The following is a 17951-nucleotide window of genomic DNA, read 5'->3' as shown; positions in this document are numbered from 1 at the left end:
TGGTAAGCACAGTCACCTCACAGAAAGAAGTTGCTGGTTCGAGGCCAGGCTGGGTCAGCTGGCATTTCCGTGTGGAGTTTGCATGTTCTCCTCGTGTTCGCGTGGGTTTCCCCCACAATCCAAAGTCATGCGCTATAGGTGAATTGAATAAACTAAATTGGCCGTAGCATATAAGTGTGTATGTATAGATGTTTCCCAGTAATGGGTTGCAGCTGGAAGGGCATCCGCTGCCTAAAACAGACGTTGGATAAGTTGGCGGCTCATTCCGATATGGCGACCCCTGACAAATAAGGGACTAAGCCAAAGGAAAATGAATGAATGATTTCACAGGGACTTTAAAACATTGAGACGTAACACCATTATTCTTATTTATCTGTTTATTTTGGTTAGTATATAAATTAGTACAGTATGTCACAACTGCATACGGGACAGAAAAAAATCCCCAACAAAAAGCACGCAATCACTCAAACACGCATTCAAATGGTACATGCATCCTCGTTCAAACGCACTGACATGCGCACAACAGACCGACAGTGCTAAGAAACAACCCTACAGTCTGCTTTTGACTACCTGTTTGGATACGTATGCAAAAGAAGACTAATAATCACTCTTCAGATACCAGTCAAAACACTAGTCTATATGCAAGGCTTCGTTACACCACAAGACCTAGGTTCTCTACAATGCAAAGTATCTTCTACCAGATCCTCTAAAAATGAAGATATGCGGAAATATGTATTCAGATGTGCACGAAGAAACTATTTGTGTGCTATGTACATGATATGTGCTTAAAATAATAGCAGTCTTGTTTTCTTACCATTAAGAGAGTTATGCTTTGGAGCACATCTATGGATAAGGGTGTGATACGTTTTTCACATTGAAATATATGCTATTTCAATAGTAATCTGCTTAAGGGTCAAATGTTTTCTCCTGCAGATTTTACAACTGGTTTAAATTAGATGTAATTTTGTTGATCAACAGAATGTGGCTTCATTTTAACAAACTACGATGATGCTTCATGCGTTACTGTACTGTCACTGAACAAGAACCTCTTTTGTGCAAAATTTTAATTTCACCGACAGAGTTTTGCTTGATTTTTAAGACTTTCATACATCTATATGCTATTGCCAATAGGCTACAGCGCAAGTGTCAAAATGTGCGTCCCAAATCGCATACTTATGCACTGTTCTAGCTGTTTTATAGTATAAATAGTAGTGCGTTCACACTGAAAACTCCAAAAAGTAGTGCACTTTAAATACCCGAATGATGCACTTATTCAACCGTTAAACAGAAGTGTGGAATGTTGGACACTTCACGGACTCTGCTGCTGCTTTGCTCACGTGGCGGAAGGAGCAGAGCTTTTGGGGACTGACGTTGGATTACTTTATTATTTTGGATTGTGAAAGCAAAATTCTAGGAGAGTGATTATGCTGCCTGCTGATTGTGAATGCGGTTATAATCATGGAAGGTATTATTTACTGGTTTGGTCATTTCTTTTACTAATTTGGCATCCGTCAAACATCATCAGGGAAACGGTTTGAATTTCCGCTTAGTAACAAAAAACGTTCCATTTGGGACGACACTACATATATATACTATGCTGTTGAGTGTGTAAGTGTATAGTGTGCCATTTGGGACGCAGCTAAACTCAGTTTCTGGTGGGCCGCAGCTCTGCACGGTTTAGTTTCAACCCTGATTAAGCACATTGGCTTGTTTGAAACCTACAGGTAATGCCGCGGTCACACAGCATGCAAAATTCTGTTGTGCAGCACTGCAGAAAGGGGCGGGATTAAACAAGATGATTAGACATTTAAAAAAGCCAGCGTTTGCTCCAGGTTTTAAATTTCTGTCCAGAGAGGTCATGTTTTGATCTTCGATTGGTCTCACGCAGCCACATAATGTGATTTCGCAGGTCAGAGTTCATAGAGCTTGAACTTTTCAACGCAGCAAATTTTGAAACTTGTTGCACGAGCTTACGTTTCCGGTCTGCCGCATTCGCATGTGTATGAATGGAAGTCTATGGGGAGAAAAGTGCAGTGTGACTGTGGCTTGAGTTCCAATTCTAATTAAACACACCTAACCAAACTAGCGGAGTGCTTCAGGCTTGTTTGAAACCTACAGGTAGTGCCGCGGTCACTATCATTTAAGCATGTGAAATTCTGTCGTACGGCGCTGCGAAAAGGGGCAGGATAAAACAAGATGATTAGACATTAAAAAAGCGAGCGATTGCTCCATATTTTAAATTTCTGTGCAGAGAGGTCATGTATTGGTCTTACACAGTCACGTGATGCATTTTCGCAGGTCAGAGTTCACCAAGCTTGAACTTTCCAACTCAGTGAACGGCGAAACTTGTCGTACGAGCTTGCGTATGAATTGAAGTTTATGGGGCAAAAAGTGCAGCATGACCGCAGCTTTAGTCTGTTGAAGCAGGTTTGGAACTGAACTGTGCAGGGTAGCAGCCCTCCAGTAATTTAGTTTGACACCCCTAGACTAGAGACTAGACAAAATTTTGCTCAAAATCATTCCTCACGTTTGAAAAATGTAAAAGATTTCTGAATGATTTGCAGTGAGTTCAAAAACTGCTCAAACTAATTTGTAGTGTTGACCAACAGGATACACTTGATTTGATCTGCACTTCATACTTCGCTACATATAGAGCTTTATTTTGTCTGCGAAACTGTAGTCAGCAAAATATTTTGCAGAGGATTAAAAACTTTGCGTGAATTTGCTGTGTTGACCAACAAAACGTAGTCTCGGCCTCAGACGTCATGTCCACAGATTGTTGGCTGAACATCTGATGCAAAAGGCACAAAAAATTAGAAACGCTTCAGAAGCTTCAAAGTCACATTCTGATTGGATCGATTCTAAGGGATTTTTTTTTTCACGGTCCATCTACAAAGCCATCTTGACCGCAAACACGAAATTAAACAAAGTTTGATCTTAAATGTGACTTTTTTTGTGACTTGTGCTTAAAACATCACTGGAATATTGATGATATACAATGAACTGTTGTGTCTGCAAAAGTTTGCTCAATTTTTGTAAATGTGCCTTCACCTCAAGACTGTTTTTGACTAGCTTATCATTATACTCAAACTTTAGATTGACAGCTTTTGTGCACTAATAACACTGTAGCTGCATTCAAAATTGCATACTAATTGTGTTGGCCCTCAGTTTAATCAGATTTTATTACACAACTGTTATAAAAGTATGTTCTATCTGCATGTGACATTGAAATACTGCTTCTGGGTCCAAGCCGCAACTCATTTCAATTGAGAAAATATTCGTTTATGACCACATTTGTGTCATATCACACATTAAAGTGAATTTTATATAAAATCCTGCTGTTCACATCACTTTCCGGACTTTCTGCATTACAGACACTAATATTTGAACCATTTATAAAAAAAATGCATCACTTTCTGTCCATCTGATATCAGGCATGGATATACAGTCAGAATTATTAACCCTCCTTTGAATTTCTTTTTTAAATATTTCCCAAATGATGTTCAACAGAGCAATGCAATTATCACAGTGTGTCTGATAATATTTTTTCTTCTGAGAAAGACTTATTTTTTTTATAACGGCTAGAATAAAAACAGTTTTTAATTTTTTGAAAGCCATTTTAAGGTCAAAATTATTAGCCTATTTAAGCTATATATTTTTCGATAGTCTACAGAACAAACCATCGTTATACAATAACTTGCCTAATTACCCTAACCTGCCTAGTTAACCTAATTAACCTAGTTAAGCCTTTAAAAGTCACTTTAAGCTGTATAGAAGTGTCTTGAAAAACATCTATTCAAATAGTATGTACTGTCATCATGGCAAAGATAAAAGAAATCAGTTATTAGAGTAAACAGAAATTGTTTACCCTCCAGTAAACAGAAATTGGGGGGCTAATAATTCTGACTTCAACTCTATATATATTGCAATCATGATTTTCAAAGGTATTACATCGCTTTGTAAACGTTTACTATCACCATTTGTTGATTCTGCCCATACAGTTTGATATAGTGCCTGGACCCAGAAGCCACTTCGCGTGACGTCACACTTAACAAGTGGATATAGTATGAATGGGAGTAATATGAATGGATTTCAGGCATTTTGTCACAATCACATGACCCATCCACATCAATAGTGTTGCTTTACTCACATTCATGAATATTCACATGTGGCATCATGGGATAGTGTAGCATCCATTAGATCCACAATACAAAATCTCGACAGAAGTAGTTGGTTATTCAGGTATTTCTCGCCTACTGTTTTCGAACTACTCGCCTCACATACTATATAGTAAGGAAGGAAGTATGCAATTTCGGACGCAGCTTGTTTATTTTTTATGTGCTGACGCATCCCAGAGACTTTAAATTTGTCTTTAAACCTTCTCTCGTGCATCTTTCAAATCTCAAATGCTGCGTCTCTCATGGCAAAGTTTGATGGTGCCAGACTTGCAGGCGTCTGTCTGCCTCGCTTCAGATCCCACCACAGATGGAGGTTTCCCCGCTGATTACATCACAGACTAGCAGCTCTCCTGCGAACGGAGACTGACATCTGGAGTCAAACGCTCTTCTGACAGTCAGAAGATGATCAGAGGTGTTAAAATGGCACGAGCAGAGAGAGAGATGACAGACGGAAAAAGAAAAAGAGTGTGATGAAAGGGTTTAATTGAATGATAGAGCAATCTGAGGGAGAATCAAAATATGGATCTATCAGCTCGGCGTCCGCCCCGCATTTTGAGGGTCTTTGTGTCAGTTCAGTGCATGAGCTGCTATCACAACAGTGAAGAGGGACATCGAAGTGCATTGTGGGTGTGGCTTAATAATAATCTTCGTAGTTCTTAGGGTTCAGGCAGTAGAGAATGGCTCCGCCGAAGGAGAAGATGGTGGCTCCCCAGGCCAGACCGTAACCCCAGTTGAACTCATGGTATATTCTCAAACTGATGGTCTCGATGAACTTGATGGGATACAGCACCAGACAGCAGGCCTGCAGGACCACTGTGAGAAACAGAAGAGCGCTGGCAATGAAATTTGTAACCATCAAAGAGACAAAAGTAGGTTAAGAACATTAAAAGTCTTGGAAATCCTCAATGGGCTTTGCTGCTTGATAAAGCTCTTGAGTGAGACCCGACTTCAAAGCGAATTAAAAATCCTCTCAAACCAAACGCGAACATGCTTGTTTCAGATATACCTTACATCTTTTCCCTGTGACGGAGAGCGGCTGATTAATGAAGCGAGCGTGCGATGGAAGAAAAGTTGTTAGGATGCAAATAATACATCGGCTGTTTCCCGCTCCATTAGCCGCGGCAGTTGCGACAACACATTTTCGATTCAATAATACATGAAGGCTAATATAATGTGCATGGAGAACAGAAATGGGAAGCCAACTCATTAATGTCTACAATGTTAGTGTATGTGTGTGCGTAGACAGTTGTGTCTATTTCACCTGCAGCGAAGAGCATAATCGCGACCGGTCGGTAGAAGCGTCTCCTGGAACGAATGCAAACAGACACCAGGGCCACCAGGAAGGAGAGGAGGATAAGAAACGCTCCACCCAACAGCAAAGCCAATGTGGCGATCTGCCAGTCTGCATTAAATCAATAAAGGAAAAAACAGATGGTGGATCAGTTTCCTATCCTATTACACTGCATGCACTGTATTCATATTATATTAAGGCATCATATCAGATCAGAATAAAATCTCATTGTGTATGTATCTCAGTTATGCACTAAAGAAGGCTAAAAATGGCTTGTTTCTAATACCAATTCTATTGAATGTCTTCAGAACAGATGAAATAATGTGTCAAATGGTGTTTTAATGCACTGGAAATGCAAGTCTATGAGCAAGTCGTATTTCAGAATTCAGAAATTCCCTTTTTGTGTTTCAAAATGTGAATTTTAGCTTTAAATAAAGCTGAAACAGTTTTAAACACATTCATTTAAATGAGAAATCATTTTCTCTCATATTATTTAGACAATATATTTGGTAATGTTCATAAATCACAACATTTATATACAAGAAATGTATTAATTACAGGAAACTGAATCCATCTAAAAGAACAATACAGAACATTTGATTTTGTTACTAACTATTGGTTACTTGATAAACATATTAAACCAAAAATAGTTTTATGTATTTTTTATTATCGTTTTAATGCAATGTAATGTATTTTTAATTTAATGCCATGTCAGCAACCAATGCTATTTTCATTTCTTGGTGTCACTTGGCTAAAAATGTCCTTAAGAGTGTTCATTTTATAAAAAAAAGTCTTCTGGAATCATTAAAAGCAGGACAGTCCAGTAAAATGTGCTTTACAGTAAGTTGTGCAATTGTGTAGTACAGACATTGAGTAGGGTCTTCGTCTTTGAGCAAGAAATCATGGGTTATTCTTGTATGTCCAATACGACATCAGGTAAAAATCAAATCTAGTCTTCATTCATTCATTTACTTTTGGGATTAGTCCCTTTATTAATCAGGGATCGCCACAACGGAATGAACCGCTAACTTATCCAGCATATGCAAGCTTATCCAGCTGCAATCCATCACTGGGAAACACTCTCATTCACACTCATACACTATGGCCAATTTAGCTTACCCAATTCACCTGTACCGCATGTATTTGGACTTGTGAGGAAAATCTGAGCACCCGGTGGAAACCCACACAGACAGGGGAAGAACATGCAAACTCCACACAGAAATGCCAAATGACCCTGTGAGACCCTTGCTGTGAGGCGAGGCCACTGCGCCGCCCCAAATCTAGTCTTAAAATAGCTTACAATTCTGTTTGAGATTTCATGCTGTTATTATTGGTTTAGGGCGGTGCGGTGGCGCAGCGGGTACCACTGTCGCCTCACAGCAAGAAGGTCGCTGGTTCGAATTATTGTTTTACAAAGTGAATGAGAGATAGTGAATTATCATCATAATAACTGTTGACAAATAATTAATATGCCATTATTGTATCCAAAACCTTTGTTTAAATGAATGAAAGATGAATAATAAAAAGCCTTCCAGAGTTTCCCACCAGAGGAAGTGACATCACTTAGAGCAAGTCACATGCTATCTCTATCAGTGCTTTAGTCTTTATATAACTGATGTAACAGAGTTGACCAGAATGTAGGCAGGGACATACACTAAATGTATTTTTTTTAATACTAATATTACAACTAATAGAGAAAAGCAGCATAATCTCACACCAATTCGTAACTTTTTGATTTAGTGGCTAATTTGTATGAATTCGTACAATCTCAATTGTGCAATTTAGTACAATTTACTGATCCCTCAATGACTGTTGGTTTAGGTGCGGGGTTAGCTGCCATGCCTCCTATTTAAAATCATACATTTTCATACGGCTGAACCTGATCTTATACGGATTCGCCACTAAACAGACAAAACGTAAAATCCTACGTTTCCTCGTGAGATGAGGCTGGTTTTATGCAAACGTTCATTTTAACGTATTTGTGTAAAGTAAACAAACAAAAAATATGAAAATTAGAAGCTGAATGTATAATTTAGGAGATAAAGAGGCTCGAAATTATGTATTATGAGAGTGTTTAGCTTAATATTTAAAGAGCATCTATTATGGGTCTGAAAATTTCCTTCCATGCAGTGTGTGACACAGCACTAAGGGAATGAAATCATCCAGTTGAGGTTTAAATCTGAAAGTGCGTCATGTTTAAAACTACTGATTCTTTAATGAAACAGTCGACTCCAATAAATTAATCATGTTGGGTTGGACTTTTTGCCTGAACGCATCCACACAGTACATCACCATATATGAAGTACTTGATCCGGTAAAACGTGAACGCGCTTTTCCCCTCAGACTCTAGCGGAGTGCGGGGGATCACGGGACTGATCATGACACGAAGATGACAATTCCTGACAGATGAAGACTTGGCTGTGGGGAATAATGGGTTAAAGTTCATTTTCACAACAATACCACAGTATAGCCAACCTAGTGCTGTGTGTTTGTTCCTGTCATTGTTCAGATTTTTGATACAATAACCAAAGCTGCAACGTGGGTTTCGTCAGCCATTTGCTATTAAAGGAAGGAACAGCAGAGACTATTATGTATGGGACTTTGTCAGTAACTATTACAGTTCATATGGACCAGTTTCTTCTTCTTCGTGATCATAACATGTTAGTGTAATTAAAATTGTTGCCTCGTTCTCTGTAGTTTGCAAAATATGTATTTAATAGTGTGTTGTAACTTGTAATCGCTATAGGTGGCTTGTAATCACTTATCTATTATAGATCAGTGCCTGTACTGTATCTCTCAGGTTAAATCTGTATGGGGCTATTCACATGTTGCGTCAAAAACCACATTGAAAACGTGACTTCTTCCTTTACCGATTTAAATGCGTTTCTGAGCTCGCGATCCTCTGCCGATTGTCTTTGCTATGGCCTTCATCAGCTGTTCCTACACACGCGCAGCACGGTCAATTTTCAAAGTAGTTCAACTTTTGCCACTGTGTGGATTAATACTGAATGTGTGTTGTTGTTATTTCCTGGGGTTAGGTTTAGGAGTAGAGTAATGTGTTGGTGTTTAACTGCCTTGCTTTAATGCATTCCTGCATTGGGCTCTCACATATACTCTGTGCTTCGTCATAACCATGGTGGGCGTTTCTCTTGGTCGCACACTGAACCCAGTCGACCAATAACATCAGACTGGGTCATCGGACCAATCACAGCAGATTAGCCTCACGCAAAGGAGGGGTTTGGGGAACAAATTAATCGCTGAACGAATCATATGGGAGTCGTTAAGATAATTAGGTAAAAATAAATGCATATTATAAGACAATGAAAGTGTTTTTTGACCTTGCATGCATATTAGCCTGTTGTTGAAGACCCCAAAAACCAAAATATGACCTTTTATAATGCATAATATGGGCTCTTTAAGAAAAATGTCCCTAAATACACAATCAAACATATTTACACAGATAACTTGATATAATGTTACTATTCAAGACAGTTTCATTAAAGACTTTGGAAAAAGTTTATCTGATCTTTTAGATCCTTGTTTACCTCTCTCTCTGTGTCAAAATGTACAATAATATTGTAAAATGTGTAATATTGGTACATTTTTGAAAAAATTTATAAATAAACTTGGGGAAAAAAGAGAAGGTTTATCTAGGAGACACAAAAATGTACTCGTAATCCTAGAATCACCTTTTTTTTTCTCCAAAGATGAGCAAATGCATAATAACATACTCATATTTGTTCATTCATATTAACAAAGGCAGTAAACCAATCTTATCAAGTAAAACCTACAAACGGTTAAAAAGTGAATAAATAATGATAAAAATACAGTTTATATAGTGAACTCTTCCTTTAAGAGCCTCTAGAAAGTCAATACACTTGTCTTCAGAACAGCTGACACACAAGCTCATTTCTTGGGTTTGCGTATTTGAAAGAATGAACCTCTGAGGGCAGCAGAAAGCTTATCGACAACTCTGCTGGGCTAAATGGGGCATCGCATAATGTATTCCTCCCTCCCTTTCTCTCTCCTTCAGTCCCTCTTGTTTCTGCTTTTCATTCAAGCACTCCGAGACACTCAGCTAGAGTAGAGCCCAGAAATAGCACTGAATCCTCTGTGGAACGCAGGACCGCGGGAGGGGGCAAGCAGTAAAGAGTCGCCAGAAACACTACGCCTGCTTCCATATCTGGACACCTGACAGTAAATGTGTGGAATCTCACATGCGCTTCAGAACTCCTGACTATTCTCATTAGGTAGGCAGAGGGAAAATGGGTTATGAGTAGACAGTCTCTGAGGAGTGACTTGCAAAGTCTCTTTAGCTATGTTGACTGATGGAATATTTACTTATTCAATGGGAAATGTATAGTTAGGCACAATTTTAATATTTTGGAGACAATATTAACAATTGTTTCGCATTTTTGATTTGTCAGCTAAAACAGAGCCGAAACAGAATATGACTTTGCAGCAACTCCGTAATAATGGGGCTTGTGAAAGATTCAGGGCCTTATCATACACCCAGAGCAATAAGGCGCAAGACATGTTTGGCTTGATTTGTTGCTATTTTCAGACCAGCGCAGCCCTAATTTTCACGTTTTGCACCACGTTGTTTAAATAGCAAATACATTTGTGCCACTTTGTGGACTCATGGGTGTGCTGGTCCGAAAAGGAGATGTGTTAAGGTGCATCGTTGGTGCGTTGCTATTTTGAGAAACTGAAATAGACAGCGCCATTGACCAACTAAAAGCTGCTCTAAAACTCCAGCGCAGAGTGCTTTAGTTATTCAACTGGGGGTCCAAATGCATACACATTGCTTAATATCCAGTGTATGTACAGCAACACACAAATATCTTTCCATATGAAAACAAATTAAGGGATTAAAATGTTACAAAAATATTATTTTCTATGTAGATATAAAAACCACAGCCTTCACGTCAGGGGCTTTTTTCAGTTTATTTATGACATTTTGCATTTGTATAATGTCGTTAATATTAGCTACATTATTTATTATATTCATATTTATATTTGTTTTAATAAAAACAAGTTTCAATTTGTCCATCTGTCGGTTTTGGAGACGTATGCGTCAACATATGGGGCATAAGAATAGGACGTGTGTTTGGATATAACTAATTTTTTTGACCAGACTTCATTATTATTGTTCATTTATTTGTTTTCTGGAAATTAGAACTGAATTTAGAAATTCTTAACAAACAAAATTAAATATGTAGGTTAATGGATGCCTTCAGTGATGTGCGTAGAACACCAGTTCCTTATCCATGAAAGTAAAGAGTAAAAGTAAAGTAAAGAGAAAGTAAAGATGCCGAATGGAGGAGGCTTGTTCTTTATCCTCGTGCTGCAGATTGTCTGTTAAACTGTTTTCTTGCTAGTGAAGCGTTCAGTTTCTCCACTTACAAAGTAAATAGCAAATGCGACACAGCGCGACGCAACTGACTCTTATGTTGCCTTCACACCAGACGTGGAAGAAGAATCAAGCATGAGTGATTTAAATGTTAAGTCAATGCAAAGATGGGAATAGTCATCCTGTGACGCCGCAAATGACGTGATTCGTGTGAATGAAGCGGCGCGAGTTAGGCGTTGTACGCAATTGACGTGCTTAATTCACGTTTCGCGTTAAATCGCTCGAGTTTGAAAATCTGAACTTCAATCGGCATTCGCACCGCGTTAACCAATCAGAAGCTCTGTAGTGGCATGCTTATGACGTAGCACCTGTTGTTGGTGTCCCGAGGGGAAATCCTCCAGCCGACACCGGACAGTTGATCATGCGTGCCGCGTCTGGTGTAAACATAGCATTAAAAGGGAAAGGGAGACGAGACTCTGATTGGCTTAATGCACACCCATAACCCATTAAGAGAATAAGCACAACCCTGTTAGGCTCTGCACCGCGGCGCAGAGCGTATTTTTCAATCCTTAAAATAACAAAAGTGGATTCGGATATGCACTTTAGACTTTCCGCCTAGATTGTTAAAATAGAGCCCTCAGTGTTTTTGAATGAATCAGTGAATTATTTAATGATCTGAAAATGGTGAGAGTCACACTCTGATAACTACCAAAAATCTGTTAAATTCAATAGCCTGATGGGTCAGTAGATGTGTCTCCTCACCAGTTTAAATACAAAACAGAGACTTTGCATTTATAAGATTGTATAAAAAAAAATTAAAATCAGGTCAAATTACAAGCATTCATACCACTCAGAGTATTCAATTTATTATGCGAGTTGTCACTTGTATCAAATAATGAATGAATCAGTTTTTGTGAATGAATCTGCCGAGTAAAAGATTCAATGTCTGGCTTATGAGAATAGCTTTATGTTTTCAAATAGTGAATCTGTGTATGATTCATAGGCTTACTCATATGGACAGTCATTTGTTTTGACTTACGAATGAATCCATGTAAGGAAATCAGTGGAGTGAACGATTTAATGATTCATAATGATTTTAATGATTCAAACGATTCATACATTTCCACATGTTTTGCTCCTGAATAAATCAGTTTTTTATTTGACTCGGTTAAAGATTCTCATGTATGAATCAGCTAGGTGTATATACAGTCAATGATGCACTTAAAAGTATATTCACTTGTTTTAAAAAATGAATACATTAATGTTTGTGAATAAATTAGCTGAGTAAATAACTACTCTCGCTTCAGGAAGACATCTGTTCAGACGCATGAATAAATTTTGTTGAATTAATTATTAGATGAAAGTTGTTTTGCTCCTGAATGAATAACTGTTTTTGAATGAACTGTCAAATAATCAATTAATTAGATTTTGTGAATGAATCTACTGAGTAAATGATTCTATGACCCGCTTACAAGTATAGTTGCTTAACATAACATATGTGTATGTTAACAATTTAAGTGAATGATTCAATGACTCGCTTATATGGACTGTTATTTGTTTTGACTCATGAATGTGAGTGAATTACTTTAGTGAATACTTAAACGAGTCATACATAAACGTCCACTCGTTTTGTTCCTGAACGAATCAGTGTTTTTATTTGACTCAGTTAATGATTTGCATATGGTGAATGCATATTCATGAACGAATCAATGCTTGTCAATAAATCAGCTAGGTAAATTATTGATTATTAATAAAGCAGTATTTATGAGCACATTAGCTGAGTAAACGATTCAATGACTCATCAGGGCAGTCATAAGTTTTGACTTGTAAATGAATCATTTGGAGTGAATCAGTTGAATGGAGAATTTAATGACTCACTCATAATGATAGACACTTGTTTTGTTCCTAAATGAATAGGTGTTTTTGAATGAATTGTTCAGTGACTCACTCTAAAGACACTTGCTGTAGCTACTGGTATATCAATGCAACATTCAAAAGACTCTATTTTACAATATGTCTGCCAAAACAAGTGCAAATTTTAAAGGATTCATTCATTTTGTATTATTCAGTGGCAAGCACAAGTCTTGCAACACCACACATTATAAATTTAAAATGTTTACACGGTTACAGTAGTTACACAATCAAGAACATTAATGGTGGTCATTAATAATATAAAGTGTTCATTTTAGGTCCGAAATTGCTCCGAAATATTAGATATTATAGCTGCACAATTGATCGTTTTAACATCGATATTGCAATGCGTGCGTCCGCAATAATCACATTGCTGGATCTGCAATGTCAAGTATGGATTATTGTTGACCAGGAGCTTGTAGATTAATGGCGATATTGTGCATTTAAAGTATGTTAATTGCATTTGTTTGGGTTTTTTCTGTACAACATACACTGTAAAAAGTGATTTGATGACTTTACTCCAAAAAAAAAACTTCGATGGGTTTACTGATATTTTTTAAGTAAAATCAATGTTGCTTTTAAGGCATACTTAAGGTTTACTCACTTATTTAAAGTAACTAATCACTTTTTACAGTGTATCAAGCGAACAAAGACTACTTAAATTGCTTTTTTATAGTGTCATTTACCATTAGATTTTTAAATGTCTCCAACCTTCTTTTAGACTTACCAGACAAACATAAAGCACTTTTTTACTCTCATTTGTATGTTTTCCATGCTAAAAAATGTAGTTTAATGTTCATTTAAATAATTTATGTAGATGCAGTCCCCTATAAAATCACCGCAAATGTTCTGAAATAGTGAATTCTTTACCAAAAAAAAGTTATTCAGTCCATTTGGTAAAATACATTTCATTTGTATATTGCTGAAAAACAAAATATGTATGTATTATTTTCCAATATCGTGCAGCCCTATTAGTAATTTCTACAAAAAGTTACAAACACCAAACTACTGCATCTCCTCCTATACCATGATCACATTTTGTGACGACTTGCTTTGGGAAGCAAAAATAGCAGAAATGACAATCCACATTAGTGTTACAAACAAACAAAACACTACAATAGCATTTTTGTGCAGTCGTCTCATGATAAATGATTCAATTACTGAACCTGAGAAAGGACTCACAACATTTCATAAGACCTCGATACTTGTTTGTTTAAACAAACCCATAAATGCGCTGGATCCTGTCACAGGGTTTTGTTATTGCAGAGCGGTATCTGTAAATAGAAGCATTTTCATCAGCCTGGGAAAATGATCTATAATTTTCTCAGCCAGAAAATAATCATTTCTAGTACTAAATCATGTCAAAACATCATTTTCAGCGATGGCTGAGAGCAGCTCTGGGCTACTTCAGCTCCATTCTGCTGTACTATAGTTTCGAACATAAACAAAGCCTTTTAAGGTTTATGATTCAGCCTTATAAGTACGTCTGTCAGCGCAGGAAGTTGAAGAGAGACATGAAAACAGTACCCCTAACACTTCAACCTCTATGGATAGCCACCAAAAGCCTGCGAATCGTCAACAAACATGTCTTTCCCCCATCTGAGAAAAAGATTTCGACTTTATGTAACCTTGAGCTCCACATCTGAGGGGTTTCCAGAAGAATGGAGCTTATCCAAAATCCCCTACAGGACTACAGATGGAAATGAGGATATGAGATAAAAATCAAAACATTCATTACTATAATCTGTTTTTCGGCAAGTGAGTGCCTCTTGGCTAGTTCTTTCAATCTGATACCATGATGAGGGGGGAAAATAAGAACTCCAATGTCAAAGACGAGCGACTGAATTCCGTCAATAAGACTCAATGTCTCCACATTCCTCGCCGTCCGCAGATGGGAAAACAGTGACGCGGACTCCACATTCAACCGCTGCCTCCTCTCCAGTCGAGCATAACATCAGCACAAAAAGACTCACACACTTTCACCACATTCCTGTTGTTTACGATTATCTTTCCCCAAGAGCTTTCACAACCTCGGATTTAGGGTGGACGCGTGCATGTAAAACGGGAGTGTTGTTGATGTTAGCATATCTGTGTTGTTCAATGGACACAGATAAACTTTAAAACGATGCCCTGGACTCAATATAGACGCCGGTACTTGAGTCAGCCGGTAATTGCCAAGCTAATGAGATTGAGTTTAATGCACAGGGCATGACACACAGAGGAAATGGAGTGACTGATTACAAAAAAGCCCCCAGATCAATAATGCGCTGCCGAGGGAAGCCATTCACCAAGGCCTCTGCCTTGGTATTTTGACTGGCGCTTCATGACTTTATATGGAGTCAAACTGGGCTTTTTAAAAGAGTCCAGAGCCAAAGACGTTGTCAATGGAAAGCAGGCATAAAATAACATCTTAAATCTTAACTACTTCAGGCCATCCGAGACCGCGCCGTAAAAATGTGCCAACGAATACCTCAAGACCAACATATGAAAATGGATTTCCAAGTAAAGCTATGCTCGCAAAAGCAAGCCTATCCGTGCATGCCAAGAGGGAAGTTTCTGTTTCAAAGCAAAATGACATTTCTAGAATGCAGCACTTGTTTCCTTGGTAACTAATCTGTCCACATTAGGGCCTCAAGGGAGCTCTCCTCTCAAACTTAACCTCACTCCTTTTGGCCGGTGAGAAGACTTTAACAAAGGCTCATTTTGTGGACAACAAAAGCAGAATGAAACCCCAGCTGGACCGCCGATTCCATCACACGTTCCCACATCATCCAAAAGCCCTTCCACCAAACCAAGCTGTGAATAAAATACAGCGTCCTGTTAAATGTTCAGGATCGATATCAATTAATTAATGAAGCGTTCTTCACAAACACAGCCTCTGTAATGAGATTAATCCTGGCTGGAGAGTCTTGTCTGCTGAAAACAAAACGAATTTAGGCTTGATTTCCCCCAAAACCAAATCGTTTCCTTTAAATTAGCTAGGCATGGGCTGGTCTAAGATTCTGACGGTATGATAACCTTGGTTAAAATATCTCATTTCACGGTTACGCGGTATTGTGATCACTGCTCTAAAAAATATTCTTCTTTAAATGTCTGGGTAAAAAAACTAAAACTTTTTTCCCTTTGAACACGGTATATTTTATTTTGAGAATCATTTTTGATATTTTGGAACAGTAAACACGTGAGGCTAAATGAATTATAGACTTCTGCTGTCTTTATTTGTTTCAAAAACTGATTTTTTTACTATTTAAAATAGCATCTTTTCTGCTGGAGATATTATTGTCCTAAAGAAACAAACAAACAAAAAAGTAAATAAAAAAATCTTACACATACCTTTGGAACGGTATTGTAGAAAATTTTGACAGTTTTAAAACCTTGACTTTTCCAAACCGCGGTATACCTTGAAAATGGTTATGCTCCCATGCCTAAAACTAGCCAGTACTTATTTTTAAGTATCTGCGAACAAATAAACCAACTGTAAATAATAGCTTATCTTTTTAACTGTGTATTATTCATAAATTATATTGATTATCTATTAGAAACAAGCTGTTCAAATGTTGACTAGTTTATTCGTTTGTTACTTTGTACTAAACGAACTAGCCTAATTACATGCTAAATACACAGCAACAAATATGTAAGCTAGCCTACATCTGGGGTAGACACTCGTTACTATCGGGTATTAGCATTTACTAAATTTTTAATGCTGAAACAGAGACGAATAACATCAAACTGCATTATTTTTACTGATTTAATTTAACTCAAAAATGATTAAATCTGATAAGGAATCGTAAACACGAATTGTTGACTATTATCTCATTATATAGAAAGAGCTGGTTAAGCACGACGGGTTAACAATGAGTGATAATAATGATGCGCCAGAGAGCGAAGGGCCCCTTTTGTTATCTCATAAATTAAATATGCACCTCCGGGGCCACGATGCAGAGCTCACTAACTTAAAAAAAGACTGCGCCCTTTTTTTTTGTTTTCCCTGCATCCTAAAATATGCATGAACAGCTCATCTTATCTGAACATTGTTTACAGCAAAGTTACAAAAGTAACGGGTCTCACCGGTCCCCAGTGTGCTGTTGCACCGCCAGGTCGCGGAGGCAGCGGTCTTCCAGCACGACTTCCACAGGGACAGGTGGTACTGGTCATCCGCGGTGACCCACGCCGGACTCAGCACGGCCCCGACATCCAGGCACAGCGCGAGGAAAACACACACCAGACCTACCAACTTCAGGGGCGTCAACGCCGACACGCGCACTTCCTCTGCTCCGCTCACGGATGAGGCCATGTCGGCTGGATGCGCCGGGTTGATGCTGCGCTGCGTCGCGGAGAAGAAAGAGAGGACGGTTCGTATGCTTTGGATCCGTATTCGCGATCAGTGTTTTGGAGATTGTGGAGCAGCTGCGCGAGAGGGACGCTGTAACACCTGCCCTCGCGCTCCTGTGAACGCGACTGCACTGCACATTATTGAAAAATCTTTGCTGCACCTGCAGGGTCCTAGTGCCTCGCCGGAGCTCCCGTTCACAAAACCCTAAAGTATGATTCACGGTCAGTTATCGAGTCAATAGTTCACTGACGCACCGAACAAGAACTGAGACTTATATGGACATGTTTGACACAAAATATGCTTATTTAGAGGATTGGACTGATAAAACACATTTTGTTATTTTTATTTACACAAACATAGCTAGGCTATATTTTATCATTTGATATTTTCCTTGTTGAAATTGTTGAACCTCTTAATAAGAACTATACATATATTATATTATATTCTAAAAACGCAATTTGATGGTTTGTAACGTTTTACAGGTTTTACACCCCTCAAATGACGTGGCATGTAGCCCAATTCTCTCACACTATTTTCCCTCATTTATTCATTCTCTCTATTGAGCTATCTTTCGAGTTGCCACGGTCATGCACATTTTAGCCATCTGTCTCTTTCAGAAAGATAATGAAACATTTCTTTCTAGTAATTAGAGTATGAAACACTTTCCAGACTCTAAGATTAGCATACTTGCAACATACTTTATTGGTGGATTGCATGAAATAGATATGAATGCTATCCTAACAATTTGTGGGGAGGAAAAAAAATATTTGACCAGAAGATGTTGTAAAATGTATCCAAAAACTCTTCATCTAAAATATATTTCATTTTCTCTAAAGAAATAGAGAAAACATGACTCAGCATTATCCTTCATACAATTACAGAGTT

At 38.1% G+C, this 17951-nt stretch overlaps 1 protein-coding gene across 1 annotated transcript; it reads right to left on the bottom strand.

Moving 5' to 3' along the window:
- Positions 1-4299: 4299 nt before the first annotated feature.
- tmem47 (transmembrane protein 47) lies at positions 4300-17208 on the bottom strand. The gene is made up of 3 exons (XM_056463822.1): positions 16802-17208; positions 5440-5580; positions 4300-4991 (listed from the first exon to the last, which is right to left on the bottom strand). Exons 1-3 carry the CDS (start codon positions 17025-17027, stop codon positions 4813-4815), a joined length of 546 nt encoding a protein of 181 aa, XP_056319797.1. The 5' UTR covers positions 17028-17208; the 3' UTR covers positions 4300-4812.
- Positions 17209-17951: the final 743 nt, after the last annotated feature.

The sequence above is a fragment of the Danio aesculapii genome, chromosome 8, assembly GCF_903798145.1.
Source record: "Danio aesculapii chromosome 8, fDanAes4.1, whole genome shotgun sequence".
Taxonomy (NCBI): domain Eukaryota; kingdom Metazoa; phylum Chordata; class Actinopteri; order Cypriniformes; family Danionidae; genus Danio; species Danio aesculapii.
The sequence above is the reverse complement of the archived record's forward strand: the minus strand, read 5'-3'. Positions and strand labels throughout refer to the sequence as shown.

Coding starts and splice junctions, on each gene's coding strand:
- tmem47 (XM_056463822.1), bottom strand. CDS start 17,027: ATGGCCTCATCCGTGAGCGGAGCAGAGGAAGTGCGCGTGTCGGCGTTG. Junction 5,581..16,801: donor CAACAGCACACTGGGGACCG/GTGAGACCCGTT, acceptor GATTTAATGCAG/ACTGGCAGATCGCCACATTG. Junction 4,992..5,439: donor GATTATGCTCTTCGCTGCAG/GTGAAATAGACA, acceptor TGTTTCTCACAG/TGGTCCTGCAGGCCTGCTGT.